Below are 23,366 nucleotides of genomic sequence, written 5' to 3'. Positions count from 1 at the left end.
CTCATGGATTTCAGATACCTTTGTCTCTAGGAAGCAAAGAAACCCTGAAACATTTTTCATCTTGCACCACATCCCATGCCTTCTGCAGATGAGAGTGAAAAAAAAGGCAGAAGGTCTGGGACAACAGACTTCCTCCTCCTCCTCCTCCTCCTCACACAGAGACCAGCCTAGTCGGAAGGAAACGTCTACTGCTTATCTCTATTTCAGAAAACAGACACAGCCTGGGAAGGGAAACCCTGGGGGTGAAAACAGCAGCTTTGCATCAAACCTCCTCAGTATTTGTGGTTTACAACTTGGGAAGACTGGTTTTTTCGGAGCTGTGCTTCTATGCTCTGCAAGAGTCCAGCTCAGGAGTGCTGCTCATTGCACTCTTGAGAATAAGCAATGCCAGCTTACAAAAACCTCATCCCTGAAGGCTGCATGGCAGGAGGGTACGTTCACAGTGCACCCAAGCTCTCCTTGTGCAACTTCTTTCCGGGCCCACACTCATATTTCAAAGATTTTCACTCTCCTTTCTCTGTAAAAGCAGTAACTACAATTCTCAAAAGAGCCACTGCACCAGAAAATTGGGCTTTAAGAAAAAAACAACAAAAAAACACCCTCAAAAGCCCACATTTATTGTCAAAGTCTCTAAAATTATGAGATTTGACAATAAGTCTTTTGTTCATATGGTAACATGCAACTAGGCAACATGCAGTTTGATTTCTGCAGCCAGTAGATACTCAAAGTACTTTCCACATACAATAGGTGTCAATTTGACTTTATTTAAGGAAAAACGGGGAAAAAACAGTAATTTCCATAATACACAGAAGACAAGTTAGATAGCACTGCAAAAAAAAAGGCTGAGTGTTTTACTTGTCACCAGTCTGCTTTGCAGCTCTACGATTAGTAATTTTAATGCAGTTTGTCATTTTGTATTATTGTTTAGCATCTTTATAATCAGCAGAGTTTGGGGTTATAAATCACAAAAAGTGTACTACTACTACTATGAAAAACTAAAAAACCCACAAAAATCACTTTCAAATAAACCATAAATATGTGATGCACATTAGTGTAACAAAACCATTTTTGTAAACATTTTCTCCAACATAACATGTGCATAAGATAAAAAATAAAAACACTGCAGTCATACAAGTTAGGGTTACTTTGACTTAAAGATACAGAAAATTATTACTTATTAAAGCTTAAAACTAAACCTAGGAGCTTTTCTTTTCTTCTTTGCTTACAAAAGCACTGTTTGAAGAGTTCGATGTTGGTATACGAAGTGGGTTTGTAATACTGTTTTTACCTTGCCACGTTGGCACTTCTGTGGAGGCAGAAGCTGCCAGATGGGCAGACCCACGGAAGGAAGGAGATTGCCATCCTCCCCCGGAGCCTCAAACTTCAACAGCACATATCCATGACCTGGGCATCCCTACAGCACTGGAGCATCTTCCTCTAGGTGAATAGCATCAGCTTTCAAGGATTAGATTAATTTTGACCACATAGCACTGGAAGATTTAAATCACGCAGACTGACATTCGATCGAATCAGCTTCGGCAAACTACACTACAGGGCAGCTCTGTGATTACACCCATGTCTACCACCACGCTGCATTCCGAGTCCCCTTTAGGCATTATAGTACAAAAGGTTGGTCGTTCTTCTGGCTGACCACACCGGGCCCGAAAAGAACACATCCTTCACCTTCAACACTATCCAAAAGTCATACAATTAAAAAAAAATAGTTCTAGGTATTCCTCCGCCAGCAAATGTAAGGCTTTCTTGAGTTTTGATTCTTTTTGGGGTGGGGGAGTGGGGGTTGCTGTGTGCACACGCATGCGCTGGAGGTATGCGTTTACCGCTCGCTTCTCAACCACTACGGTGCTCGAAGGAGAGTCTTCAGCAGCAGCGCTGACCGGGGTTGAAGGATTTACAGCAGTCAGATTTGACAGCAAAAGAAGGGTCTGTTGAGTCTGAGCTTTGCACACTTGGTGCTCTTGGCTCTTAATTGATTGTGTGACCAGTCGCTCGAGCCGTCAGCTTGACTGAATTGAAGAACACGTGTTTAAAAAGCCCTACCTGTCATGCCATGAAGGAAAGTTAACCACAGCAGAAGACAAAGCCCATGAAACACTGAGAGCCTGTTCACTGAATGAACAGCTTAAGGCAGCTGTCAGCAAAGTACCCCACCAAAGGAATTAAGAAAAAAAAAAAAAAGGAAAAGAAAACAAAAAGGAAAATGGCTGAATCGTGACACTGTGCATTATCACAACACCAACAGATTATTATACACTCAAGATTTCTCAAGTAATGAACATGTAGCCACTAAACAAATTATTACTCTCAAGACATTTATTAAAAATGTCAGAACTTATTCATAAAATAAAACTGACTTAAAAAAAAAAAAAAAAGAAAGGAAAAAAGCCAGAGCTGGGATCTTACATCTAAACACAGGTATACGCTGTTTTTATGAATAAGCAGTATTAACTACATTCTTAAAAGAGTTTTAGTGCATTGCATTCTTAAAAAGAAAAACATCACCGCCCCAAAATGTTTCCTACAACATTAAACAATTGATAGAACTAGCCTAGTTACTTTTAACCTGCCTGTTACTAAGCCCATGTGTTAGAAGAGTGAAACCTCTGTTTAGGCTAAATTCAGACTTCTATTAAGGATGAAACTGGTTTTAAAAATGCTTGCTTTACCAAATTTTGTAAGCAAATTACATTAATCAGTGTCTCACTGCCATACCACTATGACTATTGCCCCAACGGACTACTCTCTCCTCCTGCTGAAACTTGCTATGCAATAACAGTCAGAAACCTTTCAATCTGGTAGTTTTGGTATTAAGATTAAATTAGACATTAATGGTTTTCTTCTAAAAACGTATAAACTAAACCACCTCTTTTATTTTATGCATTAAAAACAATGAGGTAGGCACAAAAAAATAAACATATGTAGTTTGGATTTTATTTCTCTTTTTTTTCTTTTTTTTTTTCTTTTTTTTTAGTTCTGCGAGTGCAGACTGTGGTAAAACTGTTGTTGCACTTCTAGGTTTAAACAAAAATTAAACCTTTAACTGAGGCAGTGCTAATACTGTGACATAACCAAGTTCTGGCCTAACACAGAATCATTATAGAAAATGAATTTTTTTTTCCTTTTTTTTTTTTTTAATCACCTGCACATGTTTCAGGCAACACCTGGTACACAGAAAAAGACTAAAGTTATTGGCCAGGCCAAAATAAAACTGCAGAAACAAAAAAAAAAAAAACAACCCCTAAGAATTCCACCCCAAGACCCTTCCCACCCTCCCTGCCCCCAAGAAGAAGATATCCTAGTCACTGTGTCTTTCACATTTTATAAATATTAACTTCTTAAAACCTGCACCTTCCTCTTTGTCCACATATTGTCACATTACAAAAAAAGAAATGTCAATTAAATACATTGTTAACATTACTAGACTAGATCTGCCCTCTGTTTCAGCCAGTCTGACTCTCTACACCACTTCTCACCTTCTCTTGCCTGCCTCCTGTCCACTCAACAAACAGCATGTTCATGGTAAGCCTGGTTTGGTTTTCTTCCTTTTTTCCCCCCTCCTCTGTTTTAACACTAACAAACAGAGTCCTTCAAATCCTAGGAATACTGGAGCTGAAGGGAAAAGAAGACCTGTAGCTTTCTAGCGTGATCCCAAATCTCAAAGACATTGTAGCACCTGATGGCAATATCTTTACAGCACCAGCTGCCTCGCAGCCTCAGTTGAAAAACATAAAGAAACCTAACACCAGTGATGCCTGCACACACATTTACACAGAGTGCTGCACTCGTGCAGGTCTGTACTCCAGTTGAAAATAATTCCAAGTTATGAAGATCTCAGACTCTGGATGTCAGCAATTCCTCTCCAAATCCCACTGCTTCTACCAGCTCAGAAGTGAAGTCCTGCCAAGGGTCATGAAATAGACTTGACTGCTTCCACCTGACCGCACCGAGGCAAAGAAAACCTGCAAAGTAAAGAGATTGGCAAATTCAACAGGTAGGATTCAACAGCAGTGGTTCTAATGTGCCTTCACTGTCCCCTCTAATTGCAGTGCAACTGCAGTGCTGGTCTGGGCTGGTGGGGATGGAGCTGATGCTGTGCAGGGCTGTGCACCTATGTTAAACAGAGCTTTGGCTACTGCTGAACAGCAGGATCAAGGCTTTCTCTCCAGCTCCTTCACCCCTACAAGGCCAGTGGGATGGGATGGGAAAGAGGTTGGAAAGGGACAATGATGGGACAGCTGACCCAATCTGACCAAATGGATGTCCCATATCATCATGTACCAATAAAAGCTCAGGGAAAGGAGGGACATTGTGGTGATGATAACTGTCTTCTCAAGCAAGCATTATGTGTAGAAAACATCTGGACATCCACCTGCCTATGGGAGACTATGTCTTAACTCTTTATTTTGTCTGGCTTGCATGCAAAAGCTGTCTTATTAAACTTTTGCTGTCTTATTAAGCTGTTCATATCTCAATCCATTAGTCATTCTGTCTTCTGACTATTTTCTTCCCCTTCTAGGGAAAGGGGAGAGAGCTTGAGGCTGGCTGGGTGTTCGGCTGCTGCCCAGGGTCGACCCAACCTAAGTACCCAAGTGAAGCACACAATTATCATCCTGGCAAAAAGCTGGGTGGGAGGGAATGTACCTTGTCGTTGCGTTCACATAAGAATTTGAGTCTCTGTGCCCTTTTGTGCATGAACACACCATCCAAGTGTCCAGTTTCCACCGACCGTATCTCGATGGCTTTTTCTCCCCAGCCCATGATCTGGTTAGAACGGATGTATGCTTTGGAAAGAAAGCAGCACATTAGGACGAGCAGAGGGCAACAGGAGGAATGGAAAAAGCACAGAATATCCTGACACACACTAGTTAAAAATGACCTGCATGTGCATTATTGTAGCTACACACGTGTTCAGTGCTATTTCTGGCCTCAGAACATTCAGGACACCTAAAAAATACCTTTTTTAAATTTTAATTTCTTTTGAGTGTTTTCTAGGTTATATGCTTCTTCCTTGAGCATTCATTACAAAGGAAACTTTATAACCTTTAATTAAATGGAGGGAACATTGAGTTTTTACACAACCCTTTTCCTCCAAGTCTGGGACAAAGAGACATATTAATTAGGTATTGACTAGGAGAAAGCAGAAGCCAAGGTTTAAATAGACTAAGCCCATTCACAATAGTGTATCCCAAGCACCAGCTCTGTGTCTTACATGTTATTTTTCCTCCTTGATAGAGTTTGTCAGCAAAAACAAAAAATGAGAGGGAAAGGTAAAACTAGAAAAAAAAATAACTAGCCTCTCTTAATAGGAGTAATGAAGTAAGTAAATAATAAGTAATGAAGTAATTGAAAAACTGATCTCCTTGAGAAAGCCAACTGAAAATCATTCTGTATATCTCACAGGAGGTTCACATTAAGGTCTCAAAGCAGAAATATTATTTGACATACTGTGTCCCTTTGTGTGCAAATAAAACAACAAATCAAATATTTTTCCTTAGAGTGTCATAGGTAACACAGATTAGTAGTAGCATGAGGAAAAAAAAAATGTATTTTTGATAGCAGTACGAAAATGAAATAAAAACTAAAGTCACCAGCATTATAAAAAAGTACATTGACAAAACAATTTGATGGGCAGTCTTAGGAATGCTGTCAAAAATAACATAAGGAAACTTAAGGAAGACTGAGCTGTTGCCTCTGATTTGCATGCACACTTAACAAAAATAAAAAGGACTTCCTAGCCAGCAGAATTAAAAAATATTTAATTTTACATACTTTCCTTTTATGTAGCATATTCATATTAGTTTTCAGTGCAATTAAATAAAATTTTCTACAACAGTATAAAGTACCCCAACAGTGCATATACCATCCCAATGGAAAATGATTTCTTTTTAAATATTCTACTAGTGCTAACTGGGCCAAATAGTTACTAAAAATTGCCAGGTGAGATGTTCAGATGGTGTTGGCTGCCTCAGTGCCATTTACTACTTCACTACTTCAAGTCTTCAAAGACTCTGGAATTTTCCAGCTGATATATTCTGCTTGCTTTTAGATCTAGTCAAGAGTTAATCAGCACAGGAGAGAACATGCTGTGCATCTAACTTCTTTAAATTTCCTCCTGCATTGTTGTTCCTGTTGCTCAAACAGCTATCAGCAGTCATCTCCCAATACATGTAGCCATCCCACAGCCCATAAAATGCAATGTGCTTGCCCAGCAAAAGGAAGGTGTCACTACAGCCCATGCTTTGCTCTGTACTGAGTTGCAGCAGCACAGGCAGGAGGGATTCTGGTGTGTACTACACTCATTGTTCTCACTATCAACCTTATTTTGAGCTGGAGAGATGAGGGAGAATGTTGCTAGGAGAGATGAGCAATCTGAAGGTGAATTAAAGACATCAAGTGAGGTACACCTTTTGTTATCTACACAGACTTACCCAAACTACTTTACTCATCTTCCACTTTATATGCCTTTAAACTGAAAGGCAACTTTGTGGCTGTCTAGCAAAAATTCTGCAGCAGCCTACAGAGGTGAGTTTGTCAATCATGAAGTCCACAACTTGATTGTTTGGGTTTTATTCACAAAAAACTTTAGCACAAAGCAGATCCATGTGATTACTCTTCCCCTTGCACAGCTGTTTTCCAGAAATACTACAGCACTGACTTCAGAGGCAGCAGCAGCACACTCGATGTTCTCTCCTGCCCATGTGCACAGACTCACACTCCCTAAGAGCACACTGTACATGGCTCTCCAGAGGCACTTACCAACTGAAGTTGGCATTTCTCCCCACTGCAGAACCACATCCTTGGTTATCCTTCCATATGTGTTGACATAAACTCCTTCATCCTCGTAGCAGACCAGTAGCTCCATCCCATCCGTGTTTGGGAGGATGATGATTGCGTGAGGCTGGATACTGCTCTGGATCTAGAGAGACAGAAGAGCAAGTGTTTCAATGCTGCAGAGCCTGTGCTAGAAGAAAGGGTGGGTGATTTTTGGTTTTGGCTGACATATCAGGGAATCACAGAATCAGAAAATGGCTTGGGTTGGAGGGACCTCAAAGATCATCTAGTCCCAAATGCACTCACTTTATGAGTGCTGTACCTGCTGCCCTCGAGCTAGACACCAGAGTGACCAAGGCTTACAAACCCTTGGAGCAGAAATCCTCTCATCATAGAGAGACATCTGAACCAAGGAAAGATTAGTTTCTCTCTATAGGTGCCCATTTCTTTCCATGCACAGAAAGGGAGACTGGGGCAAGCAGAGTAGATGCAGACCTCAGATCTCTGCACTGCATTGAACAGTGCTTGGGGTGGCCCATCTGACACCTCTGTGTACAGGAAACACCTCTCTGAGCAACAGGAAACTTTGGTAGCCAAGGTCACCTGGTCTTTGCCAAACCTTTCAAAACCCATCCTTGGGCTGTTGTGTTATTTGTGCTGCTGGAATTTGCGGGGCACTTGGCCATTTAGCTGAAATAATCACACTGGTCCTCATCAGATCTGACCGGGCAACTCCAAACCATAGAGACTATGAGGTGAGGACTGACAGTGAGACACAAACTCCACAGCACATGTGGCCATTTCTGCTCAGATCCCTCCACCCAATTTACCACTGCAAACATCTGGCAGTGATCCATAGGGACAGCCTGACACATTGGTCATTTGGGGAAAGGAAGGGGTTGAAGGTAGGGAAGTGATCCACCAGAAAAAAAGAGAAAAACCCATTCACAGCAGCAGCTCTTACATGTGTTGGTAGATAAATATCATAGACAGATCCTGAATCCACATCAACAGCATGGAAGCCAGCACAGGAGCCATAGATCACTTTTAGTCTCTGACCCTCTTCTACGGTTAGATCCACCAGCAATGGCTTATGTACCAATTCTCCAAATGACTGCGAGACAACCATCGGTGAGATTCACTTTACTGCTTAGAACAACCATGGGGTTTACAAAAACATGCTCACATGCACACATTGTGGGTTTATTCCTCCACATCCCTCTGGTCCTTAGACACCAGACCCATTAGGCTGACACATCTCTCAAGAACAAGGACAGATTACTCTGCAAACCACTGCATTTCAATCACCTAAGATATTTTCTGTAGGGTTTACTTGGTCCATTTGCTTTTTTAATAAGAATTGTTTTCCCCAGCGTTCAGGGCAATTTGACACACTGCAGTACTTCAATCTGCACAGCCCACAGTAACTGTCTGTACACCAACCTGGCAATTATACCAACTAATTTCATTCTAGTAGTATTTAAAAACAGTCCCATAACATTGCTGAATATCACTTCATGACTTGCTCTGCTTTAAGAAGTTTAGACTCAGTCCACTTCTCTTTGTCCCATGTTTTATTAACAGGGAGAGCAAACAAAGACTTGTGATATTGTATTCGTTTATGCTCAGTTACAATTTAGACCTTTAAGTGTACTGATTCTTAGAATTTAAAACAAACAAACCCTCCTAAATTAAAATATAACACAAAGTTTGTGGAGGTTTATCAAAGAACTCGGAATATGACCATGATACAATGTCAGAACATTTTTGTTGAAGGGATAACTGCAAGGGGTTATGAGAAAATCCTACCTATAGCTGAAACATACTGTACCTTAAAGGCCATAAATTTATGGTATGGCTTTGGTGCCCATGCATAGACTTCCACAGAACTCTTCAATGCAATTACCAAGAACTTGATTCGTTCATATTTTACTGAAATAAAAGAAAACACAAAAGAATTCAGCATAATTCCAAAGTCATTCCAGTTACATCAAGAAAGAAGACAATTTATCTAAGTCTGAAGAAATACTGTAATTTTGAGAGTTCAGTAATATTACATTTTAGGATTGCTACTTCTGTGTAGTTAAGCTCTTTGATACATTTATGCCACAAAAGTCATTACTCTTACTAGCAACTGACCATGTCACCACCTTTAGAATTAACTAGTCAGTATATTTATTTCCACTTATTTTTTTCCACATTGGACAGTGCTTAGTCATCAAGACAAGGAAAGGTGTTTTCAGGGACATTCCAATAAAGGAAGGCAGTCACAGTGGAAGAGTCCACTACCAGCAGTCACAGCACTGGCAGTGCCAGTTTGAGCAGATGGAAAAATCACCCAGAGGAAAGGAGGAAGAAAGGAAAATTACAACAATAACTCAATTTCAAGAGCAAAAGGCAAGCTTGATAGTGAAGCACTTTCCTTTGTCCCTAAAGTCTGAGATAACTCATTTGAGAAAAAGAAAAAAAATAAATCACATAATTTATCAGAAATGAAGTGTAGTTATAATAGTGATCCACATTACTACTTGCTCTTTTAACCGTGCAGGAAAGCAAGACTGAACTGGAAGTGTTAAGGGACTTGACACTTCTTCAGCAGACAAAAAAAAGTCTCTCAACATCCACAGCTGTACTGACTAAAAACAGAGCTTTTGTTCAGTCTTGTCTAGCTTACAAGACTTCCTGGAATTTTTTCACAGGGAAGAGGGAGTTGTTGAACAAAACCACCTCATCTCTGAAAGGGGACATTTGATAATTCTTATTATTTGCTCTGGGTGCTATCTGGGAATTCACCCAAATCTTAAGTTTCAAAAGAGCAATTTCTCATTTAGAGGAGCCAAAAGTTGCCTGAAGCAACTTAGATCCATTAATTCCACTTCATCCTGACATCGTAGACCCCTGTTGGATCAAAGAGACAAGGAAGTGATCAGTGCCAGCTGCCTCGCTGACAGCGTCCAGACTGCAAGCCCAAGCACTGGCAGAGCTCTCCTTCTTGGGAGCTGAAGCCCAGCTGTCAAAGGGGCCTCTCACTACCTGAAAAAATCCACTGTGTTTCTGTGGTTCAGAGGGAAGTTCAGTGCCAGGCTGCAGCCCAGGCTAACAAACCCCTCTTCATCTGGAAGAGAATGCTCTTTGTTTCAGACGCTTCCCTGCTGGAAAGCCTCCTTTCACTAGCTGTTGATGTATTGTTAACAGGCCACTTCATTATGCTGCGGACACCCTGGGGTATGATACCAGAGAAGTGCATTATTAATTGTTTTCGGGGTCAAGCTCCTGGTTCAGCAGTCACTTACTGCCATTGTTATTGATTACACCCCATTAGCAGGTTTTTCCAAGAGCACACGCGTGACAGGAGGAGACCCAGAACAGTTTGATTGCTGCTGCTCCACGCTGACTGACACAGCTGGAGAGGAACTGAGCTGGCTCCTGAGAGAAAATCAAATCAGAGGCAACATCCAGTGCCCATTAGGATGCACCATGAAACCGAAGCAGCAGAAAGAGCTCTTGGTTCACATTCCCACCTGCAGGGCAGCAGGCTCACTGAATACACTCTGCTGGCTGTGAATGCTACATGTCTTTCATCACTAGCTTTGGTGGAAGTTTCTACAGCCAAATCCATTTAAATTACTTAAAACCACTCCAAGGGCACCTGCCTGGTGAAAACACATTTTATTCTCTAACTGTACTGCAGCAGATCTGAGATGGATTAAGGAATTTCATGAGTTAAGAGGAATCAATGAATCACCCTGAAGTTACAGACATGCTTCTATTCCCAGATTCTTCCCCAAAGCTTGTCTGCTACCTCTGGGCTTCTTTTCTCCTCCCACTTTTTTTTTTTTTCTCCCAGTCTCTAAAATCTACACTAAAGAGAGACTTTTTTTAGTCTACTCTAACATGTGAATTCTTCATGGTAAAAGATACGAGAAACTTGTTAGCAAAGAAAACAGTTATTGGGAATGAGAATCCTTCTATTACCTAAAGAGTCTAACAGAAGTGGAAAAATGTTACCAGCCCTCACTGCCCATAACAGTACCCTTCTGGAAGCTGCATCCATTACAGGAAGGAGATAGATGGGATTTGCACACTCTCCAGTTCCCAGCCCATCATCCCACCACAAAACCCTTCTCTTCTTCAATTTAACCCTGTACCTGCCATCTTGATGCTTTGCCAGCAAGTTCACCCTGAGAAGCAAGTAAGTCAGCTAGAAATAAAACCAACCAAACTGTAAACCAAATAGCTACATGCACTGCACTTCCTTTTTTCAGCCATTCCCTATCACAACTATTTGATTGCTGCATTTGCTACTCACCAACTTTATAGTGCACACAGCCTTCCAGGTCGCCCACCGTTGTCCAGCCCTGTTTCTTTTCTACTTCAGGATCATTGTGAAGGATTTTATTTCTTAACCACGACAAATAGTAAACTCGCAACTTGTTCTTCTTACCTGATCACAAAATGAAAAAAAAATGGTTTATCTCCATAGGAAGACAGTTGCAAAAAGCCCTACCCAAGCATACAGAAAGCTCTGCAAAACAAACCAAAACAACAATGAAGGAGAAAATGCTGCAACGACAGAAATCTCCCTCAGTTTTTCATCCACAGCAGCTTCACTCCAGACTCCACCCAGACATGCGCTTTCCTGATAATGACAGATACACATGGTAATACCACACAAACATAAATGACAAACTCAAGAGAACAACTCTTCAGCTGGTTCTTAGGATCTACACAACTTCCACTAGAGCAGGGAACTCCCGTAACAAAAGCACCAGAGAGCCCAGCACTGAGATTAAAAAAAAATATATATATAACTGAGTCAGAATGGCTCTTTTTGACACAAAACTGTAGGAGAGCAGCAGGATGGAATGTGAGACCTGAAACTTCATCTGCTTGCTAAAAGCTGATGACTGCTTTGTCAGCAGCCCTTCCCTTGAGCTGCAAGGGTGTAATACTGCACACAGAAACTGAGAGAGGTGTTTCTGTTCCACAGGTGAAAGAAGCAGACCTGCCCAGGCTGCCCTATCTTCAGCTGACAATGCATCTGCCACCTCATCGAAATAGGCTCAGACTTTTCACTCTCAACACCAGAAGGCCTCCTAGAATGAAAAGCAAGGTTCATGATAAACTTTACCAGTGATTCTTTAACAACTAATGGCCTACATAGCATTAGCTGAGCTAGTGAGAAGATGGCCCTAAATGCACTTACTCAAAGCTTGCATCCTCTTTCTCCAGCTGCTGTGCTGCTTGGAACCATTACAGTTCCACAGATTAAGCTGCGGCTGAGGAAGGGAGATCATCCCTGCTTTGACTAGTAGCTATAGATTTGGCAGTAAATGAGGACCCTGATTTACTTCCTGACTTAATATTTATTAAGCCATGTTCACCACTCCTGTAGCTTCCTCAAGATTTGGAGGATCAGAGCAGGAAACAGTATTTCCAGAAGTCCCACATATAACCAAAAAAAGGTCCTTCCATAACAACACTGCAAATGATAGCCACAAGGGCTCTTGCAAAAACACTGACAAATAGGAAACATGGTTCAGATCAGAAGCCACTGCAGTTTTGGGCAAGAAAGAGCTCAGGGTCTCTACAATGCACTAAATGCTTTCAAAACCATGCTGAGTCCTTTCCCACAAGGAGACAAATTCTGCCTCAGATATTTCCAGGGTTGTAGCTTCCCCAGTAGATTAGTCAAACTTGAAGACTCAGGACAAAAAGTACACACGGGAATTTCCCAGCATGTGGCTACTTTTTTTTTCCTTTTGGTTCACATGATATGCACCAGGGTATTTCTCTCCAACCAGAAATATTTTTCAAAACAACTGAGAAGTATCTCAAGTGTGTTCCCATTGTGTTTTGGTGTCTAGACCACAAGGAAAAGTCACAAGACAGGAAATTCCTCTGCCTTTCTGCAGCCTGACATGAAAAGAGCAGGACCGGCTACTTATATAAACATGGCTATGCATGTATTTCAACAAGTGATGCTGCCTCTTAACATTCACTTTTGGAGTGGGGAAGGTTAGATCCTTCTCCTTGTAAAGCTCTATCAGTCAGTTTAAACAGCTCTCAAAATTCTGGTCTTTTTTATTTTTTTGTGGAAATCTAATCATTATGATCATGAAATAAGAAAGAAAAGTCTGCTCTAGCCATCAAATGAACTAATCAGACAGTGAATTCTACCAGAACTCCCAGCTTGGATTCTCCCACAGACATAATTCCAAATGCAAAGTCCTTTTTTTCTATACTGAGGGGTTTTTTTATTTGTCACTGTGGTTTTTAATTATTAAGTGGGCAGATTCCAACCAGTTCTTCCACTCTTCCTGCCTCCCTGGTGCCACCATCAGCCAGCTGGACTGGCAAAACCCTCAGGGAGCCACAACTGGAACGTGTTCTGCATGCACTTTGCTGCTCTCTCCTCCAGCATTTTTATGACTGTGCACTGTATCACCTGAGCAAATGAAACTGTGTTTTTTGCCTCTCAACAGCATGAACCAAAGAACCAATCAAGTACTCTTGCTTTACCTGCGAGGCTTTCTTGTACCATTTCTAGCAGGCTCAGTATCTCAGTACCAAAAGCTTTGTTGTCAGGAAGTTCTGTATTTCAAATATAAATTGGGCCAAGAACTGATTACATGTTTTCAGACTCAAGACTGTGTCTAATAAAAGCAAGTTCAGGTGACAATCCACTCAAAATCTAACAACTTCTTTGCAAAAGCAGTGACACCTTTCAAACCCTATCACCATCAGCACATCACTTCCCAAAAAACTCTGGGGAGCATATGGCTGACTGCACCACAGAGAGCTGAACAATGCTTCCAGTAAAGCTGTAGCAGTGCTGGGACAAAGCTCAGAGACAGTTTCATTTATTAATATGCCAAAAAACACCATTTGCAGAAACATATCCTCACTTCAGCATTCCAATTTCACCTGGAGAGGTGAAGCAAATCATCACAAATAAAAAGATATTTAGGGAAGTCCAGCATGAGGGTAAAAAACTGAGATATACAGCACAGAAGACAAAAGCAGGATATAAGGGGAAGCTTGGACATAACAGCATTATGGTTTCACTGAATATGCTCCCCTGGCCCTGCCTTTCACTGGGGAAGGATGCCTCTACTGCCACATACTCCAGTAACCTCCCATAAAGCACAGGAGATGGCAGAGGCACAAAGGCATAAAACAACCAAAGATCAGCTGATTTCTTAAGGGTTAATGTGGCGTGTCTCCACAGAGGAAGCAATAGTTTTCAAGGAAACAAAGAAAACGGATGTGCCAGGGTACTCCAATTGTGACTGACGCAAAAATAAATAAACTTAAAACAATTCTACACAAGACTGAATCACAGACACTTGTGATTTGTGTAGGGTATGTTTCAAACCAACAGATTTTACACAAGTTGGATTATACAATATTTTTGTTTACAAGATTCTGCTATAGAATAAACTCGATCAAATGGTGCTTTTCAAACAGCTTATATTTTAACATACAGCATTAGACATCAAAGGGACACACAGCAGGTTGTGTATTTTTAAACGCTGCTTGATTCATCTCTTTCTTTTTATAGATTTCACAGCATAGCTGTATCTGAGAATGTAGCAAGTGACAAGCCAATAAAATTCAGTTGTTCCAGACAGAAACAAATCCCGTGTTGATGACAGCAGCATGAGCATGGTTCTTTGGATCCATGGTAACACAACACCACTAATGCATTAAATTCCACTAAATTGTCTACTGTGTGTCCTTTTGAACAAGTGTTGGGAGAGCCAGAGAGTTCCTTTGGCAGACTTAGAGAGGTTCAGAGCCTTGAAACAATTTAGGTGGGTCTGAACAACAACAGTGAATCCTGCAAGAAACCTCTGCAACATCCTCTCCCTGTCACACACACACAGAGCATAGCAAAGGCTGATTTCCCAAACAAACCAAAACAAAAGGTAAATGACTGAACAACACCTGTGAGGAAAGACTAACAATGCACCACATCAAGTTATCTAACAGCAGGTTAAACTTACACCATAGCTTTCTGGAGCCTAAGAGTCTGGAACCTCAAGCTTCATAAAACACATTTTTCATCAGCATACACAAAACAAACACAAGCATCACCACCATGCTTCATCTCCCATTGCTTTGCTACTCCCAAGCTGCACCCAGTGAGAGACCAGGCACCAATCTGCCTTCTCACTCTGGTTATTTCCACACCATGTACACACTGTACTCCTCTCTCTCACACTTTTACTGCACATCACTCTTACTTCCCTATTTTGAAAGAGCTTTCCCCATTCTACGGATTTTAACACACAAGAAAAATGTCTTGAAACACAAATAGCTCATTATTTTTTGGTTAGAAAGAGACCAGGTTGAAAGCAATCATGACAGAGGGAAAGAATGCCATTTTCCCAAACTTCACAAAACATTAACTTCCAGCTCTCAAAATTCTGAACAAGGAAACAAAATGAGACATTTCCCACAAACTCATGCAGCATTTTTAAAGGTCATCCCACAGAAGGAAGGACAGGGAGCAAGCAGGCATGGGTGTTGTGTGGAAAACGATTCACTTGCAGAAATAAACTGTAGACTCAGAGATGAAATGATGGAAAACCCACTGACTTCAGTCAGGACTTCCCCCTCAATACACAGGCTGCCAAGAAAATCTTCCTGCTGTACCCTGCCACATGGAGGGAAAATATAGCTTTCAACAGTTAACTTACCAGAAATTGTCACCAAGACATTCAGCCCTTCAAGTACATCCATTTGCTGGAATCGTCTTCGATTGATGAGTGGATAAACCTTCCCCTGCCCACTTCTGTCTAGCAGCATCAGACCACTTTCAGTGCCCACCAACAAATTCACTCCTAGGGAAAAAAAAAAAAAATAGAGATCCAATTTAGTAAGCATTTTTTCCATATATTCTGAGGAACTGATGGTTGATACAAACACTCTCTTGTTTCAAGCAGGTCTAACCACTGCTGGTTGGGTCTCAATTGCACATAGCTTAATAGATCTCATGATGTTGAGGTTCTCTTCATTACCTGCCCACAGTGACTACTGACACCAAACAGTGCTCAAGAGAGTAAGAGACTGGTAGACCATGGAGAACTTTCTAGAGCACCAGTTCCCAAACAAAAAGGCATGCTAATGTTGGAGGAAGGGTGAGGCACAAAGTGTATGTAACCCTATGTGCTCCAAAGATGTTTAGAGGGGTGCTCTTGACAAAGACATGGCAATAAAAACAGTTTCCACCTGGAGAAACAGGGCGTGTTGCAGCCCTCCCACAAAAGGCACCGGGTTTGTTCCCAGCTTCACAACAATCTTTTCCATCTGAATGTTAAAAACAGAGGAGCTACAATAACCTTGTGTTTCCACAGGCTTCTCCTAAAGATCAAGCAAATATAGATGAGGAAAGTCAGTAGGCCAGTGTCTTTACACAGAGTTCCAAAAGTCCATTGGAACACTCCAAGAGTTCCATAAAACCTTACTATTTAGAACCAATTACACTTCTTTTACATTCTTTTATATTTTTTAATAAAAGATAAATATGGGACTAAGTTTTAAATATCTATTAATATATTATCACTCCTAAATTTCATAACTATTTATTTGCAATAGTTTTCAAGTCCAGAAGCTACAAATTTTGCAGAGATAGTTCACATACAGTACAGAAAATGGAAATCAAACCAGATGTATGACTCACTTTATTAGACTTCCATGTTGCAATCCCAATATAAAAATTGCCATGCTTTAGCATAATAAAACAATGAAGTAATAAAAGCAAAACTCACATAAGATGATCATAGTCACATTGCTTAATGATCTTAATCCCTTGTCAGACAACTAACCCCCACAGATAACTATACTTGTGCCAATGGGCCATCTGGGCTGATCCCATAATGAACCTTTTCTGACAGAGCAGGTGGGCCCAGGGTCCAGGCGTGGGTGTGTGTCTCAGAGCAGTCTGCACCTACAGCAGTGATGTGCATTCTCACAGTACTGAAAAAGGTACTGCTCACCTAACCCCCCTGCACAGCAGGTATGGGAGAGGCTTGCAGAGAGGAGGGCACCTTAAGCCTGACCCAGGGTGCACAAGGTGCCTTTGAATGGGGGAGGGTGTCAGGGGAAAGCAGAGCTGCAGTCAGGAGGAAGAAATGATGGAGAAGAGGCTGAGCTACTGGTGCTGGAGCACTCTTAAAAACCTCTGGGTGGATGAGAAAAACAGATGTAGCCCATAGTGAGTTCAGAAATCATCGTACATCTCTCCATTATTCTCTCTCTACCCTTTTCAGTAAAAAAACTTCAGAGGTCTCAGCAGTGCCAAGGCATCTTTGCTTAGACTTGCTGTTCTGCTACTTCTCCTGGGAGGCCTGTCACCCTCCAGGCTCTCCTTCAGCTGCTGACACTTCCTTCATGCCTGTCCTGCCCAGGTGTCACCTCTCCATCTCCCACATGGTTTGCCCCCACCAGATCCCATCCCACAGCTCCCACGGGAAATGGCCATTTCACCAAGAGCATTTCACACAGACTGTCCCTCTTACTGGGAGACATCCTCAGCTTGGGAAGAGGCAGCAGGAAGAGCCACACACGAGTCAGGGCTCAGCACAGGCTGAAGCAGCACCAAACCAGCCAAGGAAGTGCCCAGCACCAGGTCTATTTCCTGCAGCTCCAGTACCCATTGACTAAAGCTGTAAGCTTCAACATGCATTTCTGCACTTTTTCCAGCATGGGCTACAATTCAAAGCAAGCCACATGCAAACTGCTCCCTCAGGGTCCCTTCCCCTCTTTGTACATGAGGACTGCATTGCTCCTGCCTCCACCCTCACCTCTCCTGCCACTGCCTTTCTGGTGCAGCTGTTCCTGCTTTGAGTTCTCATGCACACCTGTCCCCAACCCCTTCCTTTAGCTATATGCATTTTGAGATTAAACTAATGAGGTACTGCACTGGTGGCAAGCAGTGCTTGTATTTTACAGAGCAGACAGCCTCCTTACTCCCAGACAGCAGAGCTCTTCTACTGCCACCCTACAATTAAGCAGTTCTGTTTTTTTCAAACATGGAAACGCTTCCTGAAAAAGTACAGGCTGTCTGTGGAGGCTGGGTGTAAAAATCTGTTTTACTGCATCCATGTCATTAACACTGAATTTCACCACTCAGAGCTAGAAGGAACAGCATCAGAGACCTAATGCAATTAGAAGCTTGCCAGATACTACTGGCAAGCAAGTCCCCCCCCTTTTTGACTAGAAAGCACCACCATGAAATTATTTAATTTTCTTAGGGGTAAAGGAAGTTAAATACTATCAAGAAGTAAGCATGTGCACCAACTTGTATCACCATTGGTTTGGCCCTAAATGTTCAACGAAGGGCTGTTGTTACAGCTGTAAAATACCTCTAGGATTTTACACCTATTCTTTAAACCACCCTAACAGCCAGATATATAGATCAAAGAAATATAAAACCATTAACACAAATTGCTACTGGCAAAACAAGGCATATCAGAGAAAGTATGAGTCATCTTTACTGACATAATATGACTTTTCTCTGCCCTTGGCATCTCACAGCCTGAAAGTTTACATTTGCACAAGCCTTAACTTTATCAGAGAATTTTACACAGGAATTCAAGCAGAAATAGTGTTGGGGTAAAAATTCTTACCAGTAAATTCTGGAAATAAAGGAAACAGCAGATAAGAAGACAGGGTGTTGGGAGAGCTATTTCATTGACACAGCTTTGCAGGCAAGAAGACTGGGACTAAAGTGCTGTTCTGAGAAACAGGAAATCCTGGAAATAACCCCAAAAGAGAACTAAAGCCTTGGAAAGAGCTATAAAAATATAAACAAGAGAGGGGACTCTGTTACCTTTACAGTAATTCTGTGCCTTAGAGGAATGCTCAATTCTTATCTTTCTAAGCTTTTTTAATGACCTACATGTGCCTTTATAATCTGCTCAGTTTTGGGATACTAGGTAAATACATATGTAACATACACAAGCATCAACTATTAACATTTAGATAATGAAATTATTCAGGTGCCCCCATAGATTCTGGCCAGAAGACAAATAGCAGAAAAGCTTTCACCAGGTGTTGCAGCAGAGTTTCTACACTGCAGCAAGCAACAGGCACTGCTCTAAGCCTGATGAAGTCTGGGAGCCTGACTGACACTAACACAAATTATGCCTAGTGACAAGAAAACCAGACACACTTGGTCAGCTGACATCTCATACTCAGCTTCTCTCTGCAGTAATTACTGTTAACAAAGCTAAGTCTCAGAATGGAAAATGTTCCTTCTATCCCTTTTCCATCTTACTTCCTTACATAAACTGATAACTGAGGCAACAAGTCATCTTATGCAACACACCTTAAGCCCTGCAACAATACATTAACAAGAGTCTCAAGATGATGATTATTTTTCAGAAGAATACCCTGTGTGCAGCAGGTGTGCACTGCAAGGACTACTACAAACTCCCCAAAGCTGCAAGAGATGTACTAGCAAGGTTTAAAATGAGCTGAAAAAGACATCCTGATCAACTGCATGGAGCCTCTCCCAGACAATCTGTGACAGGAAAAGAGGGCACAGCCTCAAGCTATGCCAGGGCAAGTTCAGGTTGGATACCAGGAAGAACTTTTTCACTGAAAGTGTGGTTAAGCACTGGAACAGGCTGCCCACAGAGTTAGTAAGAGTCACCATCCCCTGCAAGAGTTCAAGAAATGACTGAATGTGGCACAGAGTGCCATGGTCTAGCTGATCTGGTAGTGTGAAGTCAAAGGCTGAACTTGATGATCCCAGAGGTCTTTTCCAACCTTAATGATTCTTTGATTCTCAGTTGAAATTGTGCCATCAGAAGCATGTATGTACCAGTGGGAAATTCTATCAAAGCAGAAGCAACATACTCTAAAAAACACAATAATAACCAGATCTTGCAAGGAAAAAATATGTAAACAAGCACTGAGTAAATGCAGAGAACCAGCTACAGTTTTGGAGATACATGATCAGAGGCTGAAAGCTCTACTGGCATGTCTACATTTCAGGAATGGCAAGGGAAGAGGATGCTTGCATTACCCCATAAGGCTGCACACAGTATCTCAGAATTGAATCTCTTCTTGTACTTCCGAATCTCCGGTGTGTCACTCTGTGGCCGTGTATTGGTGGGATTCACATTGACAACTGATCCTTTCCGTGTAGGGTCTTGCCTTATTGCCTCTGATCTCATTGCTTCACTAGAAAATCCTACTGAAAGAAAAAAAAAAAAGTAAAGTGCATGTAATACCCTTCAAGTGCTAGATTCTGGACATATATTTTTACCATCATACAACCCAAATCAGTAACAGAATACTGAGCAAGTCCTTATTTTGTAAGAAATGTAAATGGAAAAAGAAAATAAATTATGCAATCCATTGCAAAACAAATAAAAAGCATGATGGTAACATACTTAAGTACTTTAAACAGCCACTCAAGTCACTGAACCCTTTTTCAATTGTCGTCTTCAGCTACTTTACTTACCCACAGAAGTCACAGTTGTCCCACTAGATGGAGAAATCTGTAGTAATCTGGGGTCTATAAAAGGTGTAAAGGAGGAGGAAGATTTGTGTTTCTGGAGTGTGTTACTAGCGGACTGAGTCTGCAATGTAAATTTCAACTTTATTAATATTAATGACAATAAAAAGCATGGATAACAAACACCAACATTTTAAAGTTACTATGGAATTATGCTACAGAGCCTCCCCAAGCTTTTATACTTCCTTTATAGATCACAGCATACTGCAGGCACCACACCTGAACTAGATACATATGCACACTGCACATGTTACAGCAGAATGTAATTAGCTGAATTGCCATCCCTGAACCTCAGCTGCTAGTGAAGCTTTTTAGTACAGACCACTACAGTCAGGCACAAAGCGAGGGAATGTCTCTCCTTTTGAAAATCTACTTGAATGTATGTATACTAGTTTATCTGCAAGCTGCCCACTGCCTACAGTTTCTGAATTTATGAAGCAACTCCTAAATTGAGGTAGTTAATTAAATTATGAAGTTTGATCTCTTGGCTTGTACAACAAAATCAGAGCCATCTGAGATCAAGCATTCACCTCTGTGATGGACTGTTTCAAAGTTTGCTACTGCTCTTTCTCCCTATTTTGTTTAACCTGAGCCTCTTGCCAGAAAGCTGCAGCAGATTCTTCCACCTTTATTTGACAAAGCAACATATTAAACCTGTACAAACAAAGGGGCTCATTAGTGTGGAAGGTGTAGCAAACGGTGACATGACACTATGAATATGTAGTGAATAAAATCACTGGTGCTTATTGAGTTATGAGGTCTAAACATGAAAAAACAAAGAAAGAAAGAAGACAAGTGAAACAATGAACTGTTAAAAGTGGAAATGGAACAACTTAAAAACCCTTGCCAGTTTAGTATTATAGTGACAACATATCATACTGGAGCAGAATGGGACAAGTGGAAAAAAAAGGTGTGTGTATATATATATATGTAAAGGGTGTGCATGTGCTAAGTTACACCAAGCAGTGGTTTTTGCTCAGTTGTATGCAAACGTAGTTACAAGACACTTCTTTAGCATCAACTGATCTTCAACCTCTGATGTTCCTAAGCCTCTACAGACAAAAACAGCAATGGGTCTTTGGAGTGCATCCCTCTCTTGCACAGCCCAATACCAAAAGGCTCCCTTGTCACCAGGCACTGCACAGCCCCCAGTTCCCATTTGAGTGAACTGAACCCTGCTTACATATTGCTTAGGCCAAAGTCACAAGCAAGCGTATCTCTGGATCAATCAACTGATCTCCATATCCTACACAAGTGTGCTCTGAGAAATACCAAAGACCAAGGAAGCATAGCTGAAAATTATGTACAATGCTAAATGAATTTCCAGGAGGAAACTGCAGAGTTTCCTCCTGCTATGTGGTTAAGAAGCATTTATAATTATGTGGCAAATATGTTCATTGCCATAAACCTACCCAGCTCACTGCAACCTCTCCTCATCACAACACTTGCACACCTCCATGGCGGGACTCTACCCTGAGAAGCAGCAGTTTCACTTGCCCTGTACCACCCCCTGCTTAGAGGCTCTCCCTGTGCCAGGCTGGCCACCCAGCCAGGAGTGGAGGCACCAGACAAGGCTCCTTGCTCACTGCTGGGGTTGGTGAGGGGTGAATGGCCCTTGGTTCATTCACACATGTGCATCTCCTCTGCTGCGAGGAGTTACACACAAGTGAAGGACCAGGCTTTCCCACCTGCACTCAGTAAAGGAAGGCACCATCCTGGAATCAGCCCAGGACAGCAAGAGGGAGCTTCCCCCATGGTAAAGCCTTCTCCACCTGGACACAATCAGTACTGGTGGAGACCAGTTATCTTTACATAGCTGCTTCTCAGAGTACACACATACTTGAAAAAAAAATCCAAATATTTTCCCCCATTCATTATTCCAAACACCTCAGCTTTTACAACCCTCCCAGGAAACACCTGATTAGTCCACCCAGCCCAGTGGCAAGCTTTAGTGAGCAAAATCCCTCCATGGCCACTTCCTCTCCCAAAGGGTGAGTTTCCACAAGCAGCTCCTCATATGTGTGGAGACACTAGTCCAGCCTTTACTGACAAAGCCAAAATTAACTGCTAATTCTGAAGAGGCATATTGCTTGCAATTAGCCTGCTCCCGGAATAAAACAAAATTTACAAAGAGTATTGGCTTGAAAATGCAGTAGTCAAGTTTAGTTCAAAACGAACGCCATGCAATTAATGACTCACTAAAAGGAAGCAAAAATAGTAAACTGGCAAGTTTGGCGTGGGACTGCTCTAGAGTTAAGGGCTTCTTACACAGAACTGAAATGTGTTATTTGGGAGGTGGGAACAAAGGTGACAGAAAAAAAAAGCAGGGGAGATTGGCTGGAGTTCCTTTGCAAACTAGCTACTAGGCAATGCTGCTATAACCCTATGAAAGCAGCCAGCTGTGGTGTAAGACATACCTCATTAGTAGTTAGCTTGTCCTGGGGTGTCTGTGGGGACATGGTGGGTGTCGGCTGGCTGGAGGATGGGGAGGAGGAGGTGGAGGAAGTGGAGGAGGAATGGCTTTGCTGTAAGAGATCTGGCAAGAGGTGAATGCGACCGGCAAAGCCATTGCTCTCATGATGGCTGGCACGCTTTTTGTCAACTGTACTCTGTAGAAAAAACAGGCACACTTGTCTTGCTCAAGTGCTGCTTAAAGGTCTATATCCCTAGCAACCTCTCTCCTTCTCTCCCTCACTTCCTACCTTTTCACATATATTTTTTTACTTGTCTTTTAAAATTAACTGATAATCCATGCTTTGATGCCTGCATGGAAAGGGACAGTGGGCAGAGCTACTAAAATTAATGAAATACCCACCAGCAGGCAAAAGCTTGGCTCATGTGGTTGACTTGCATAGCCAGGTCCACCAATTAATAGAAGAACAACTGTGCTGCTAAGTCCAACACCACAACAGGGACAAGCACATTTTTGGGGGTGGGTAAGGATTTATTTTCCCTATTGTTTCATTTAAAACTAACTTAGACCCTATACAGTCGTTTGGACTTTCTGGAGAACCCCTTCAGCTAACTATTTAAAACAATAACC

General features: G+C 41.7%; 1 protein-coding gene across 10 annotated transcripts in view; it reads right to left on the bottom strand.

Moving 5' to 3' along the window:
- Positions 1–744: 744 nt before the first annotated feature.
- MAP4K4 (mitogen-activated protein kinase kinase kinase kinase 4) overlaps positions 745–23,366 on the bottom strand; it is a 162,424-nt gene continuing 139,802 nt past the window's right edge. For 5 of the 10 annotated variants that reach the window (XM_079314605.1, XM_079314608.1, XM_079314609.1 and 2 more), the window contains 10 exons: positions 22,741–22,932; positions 20,270–20,387; positions 19,829–19,999; positions 15,495–15,638; positions 11,099–11,233; positions 8,621–8,721; positions 7,754–7,903; positions 6,775–6,934; positions 4,660–4,799; positions 745–3,977 (listed from right to left, as the gene is read on the bottom strand). In XM_079314605.1, the coding sequence (XP_079170731.1) occupies positions 3,894–3,977; positions 4,660–4,799; positions 6,775–6,934; positions 7,754–7,903; positions 8,621–8,721; positions 11,099–11,233; positions 15,495–15,638; positions 19,829–19,999; positions 20,270–20,387; positions 22,741–22,932 (1,395 nt within the window). In that variant the 3' untranslated portion in view covers positions 745–3,893. The remainder of the gene's footprint in view (positions 3,978–4,659; positions 4,800–6,774; positions 6,935–7,753; positions 7,904–8,620; positions 8,722–11,098; positions 11,234–15,494; positions 15,639–19,828; positions 20,000–20,269; positions 20,388–22,740; positions 22,933–23,366) is intronic. The other 5 variants (XM_079314610.1, XM_079314606.1, XM_079314614.1 and 2 more) reach the window with 3 other exon arrangements.

Source organism: Erithacus rubecula (genome assembly GCF_903797595.1).
Source record: "Erithacus rubecula genome assembly, chromosome: 1".
Lineage (NCBI taxonomy): Eukaryota > Metazoa > Chordata > Aves > Passeriformes > Muscicapidae > Erithacus > Erithacus rubecula.
Note: the sequence above shows the minus strand (reverse complement) of the source record. Positions and strands in the feature narration are given on the sequence as shown.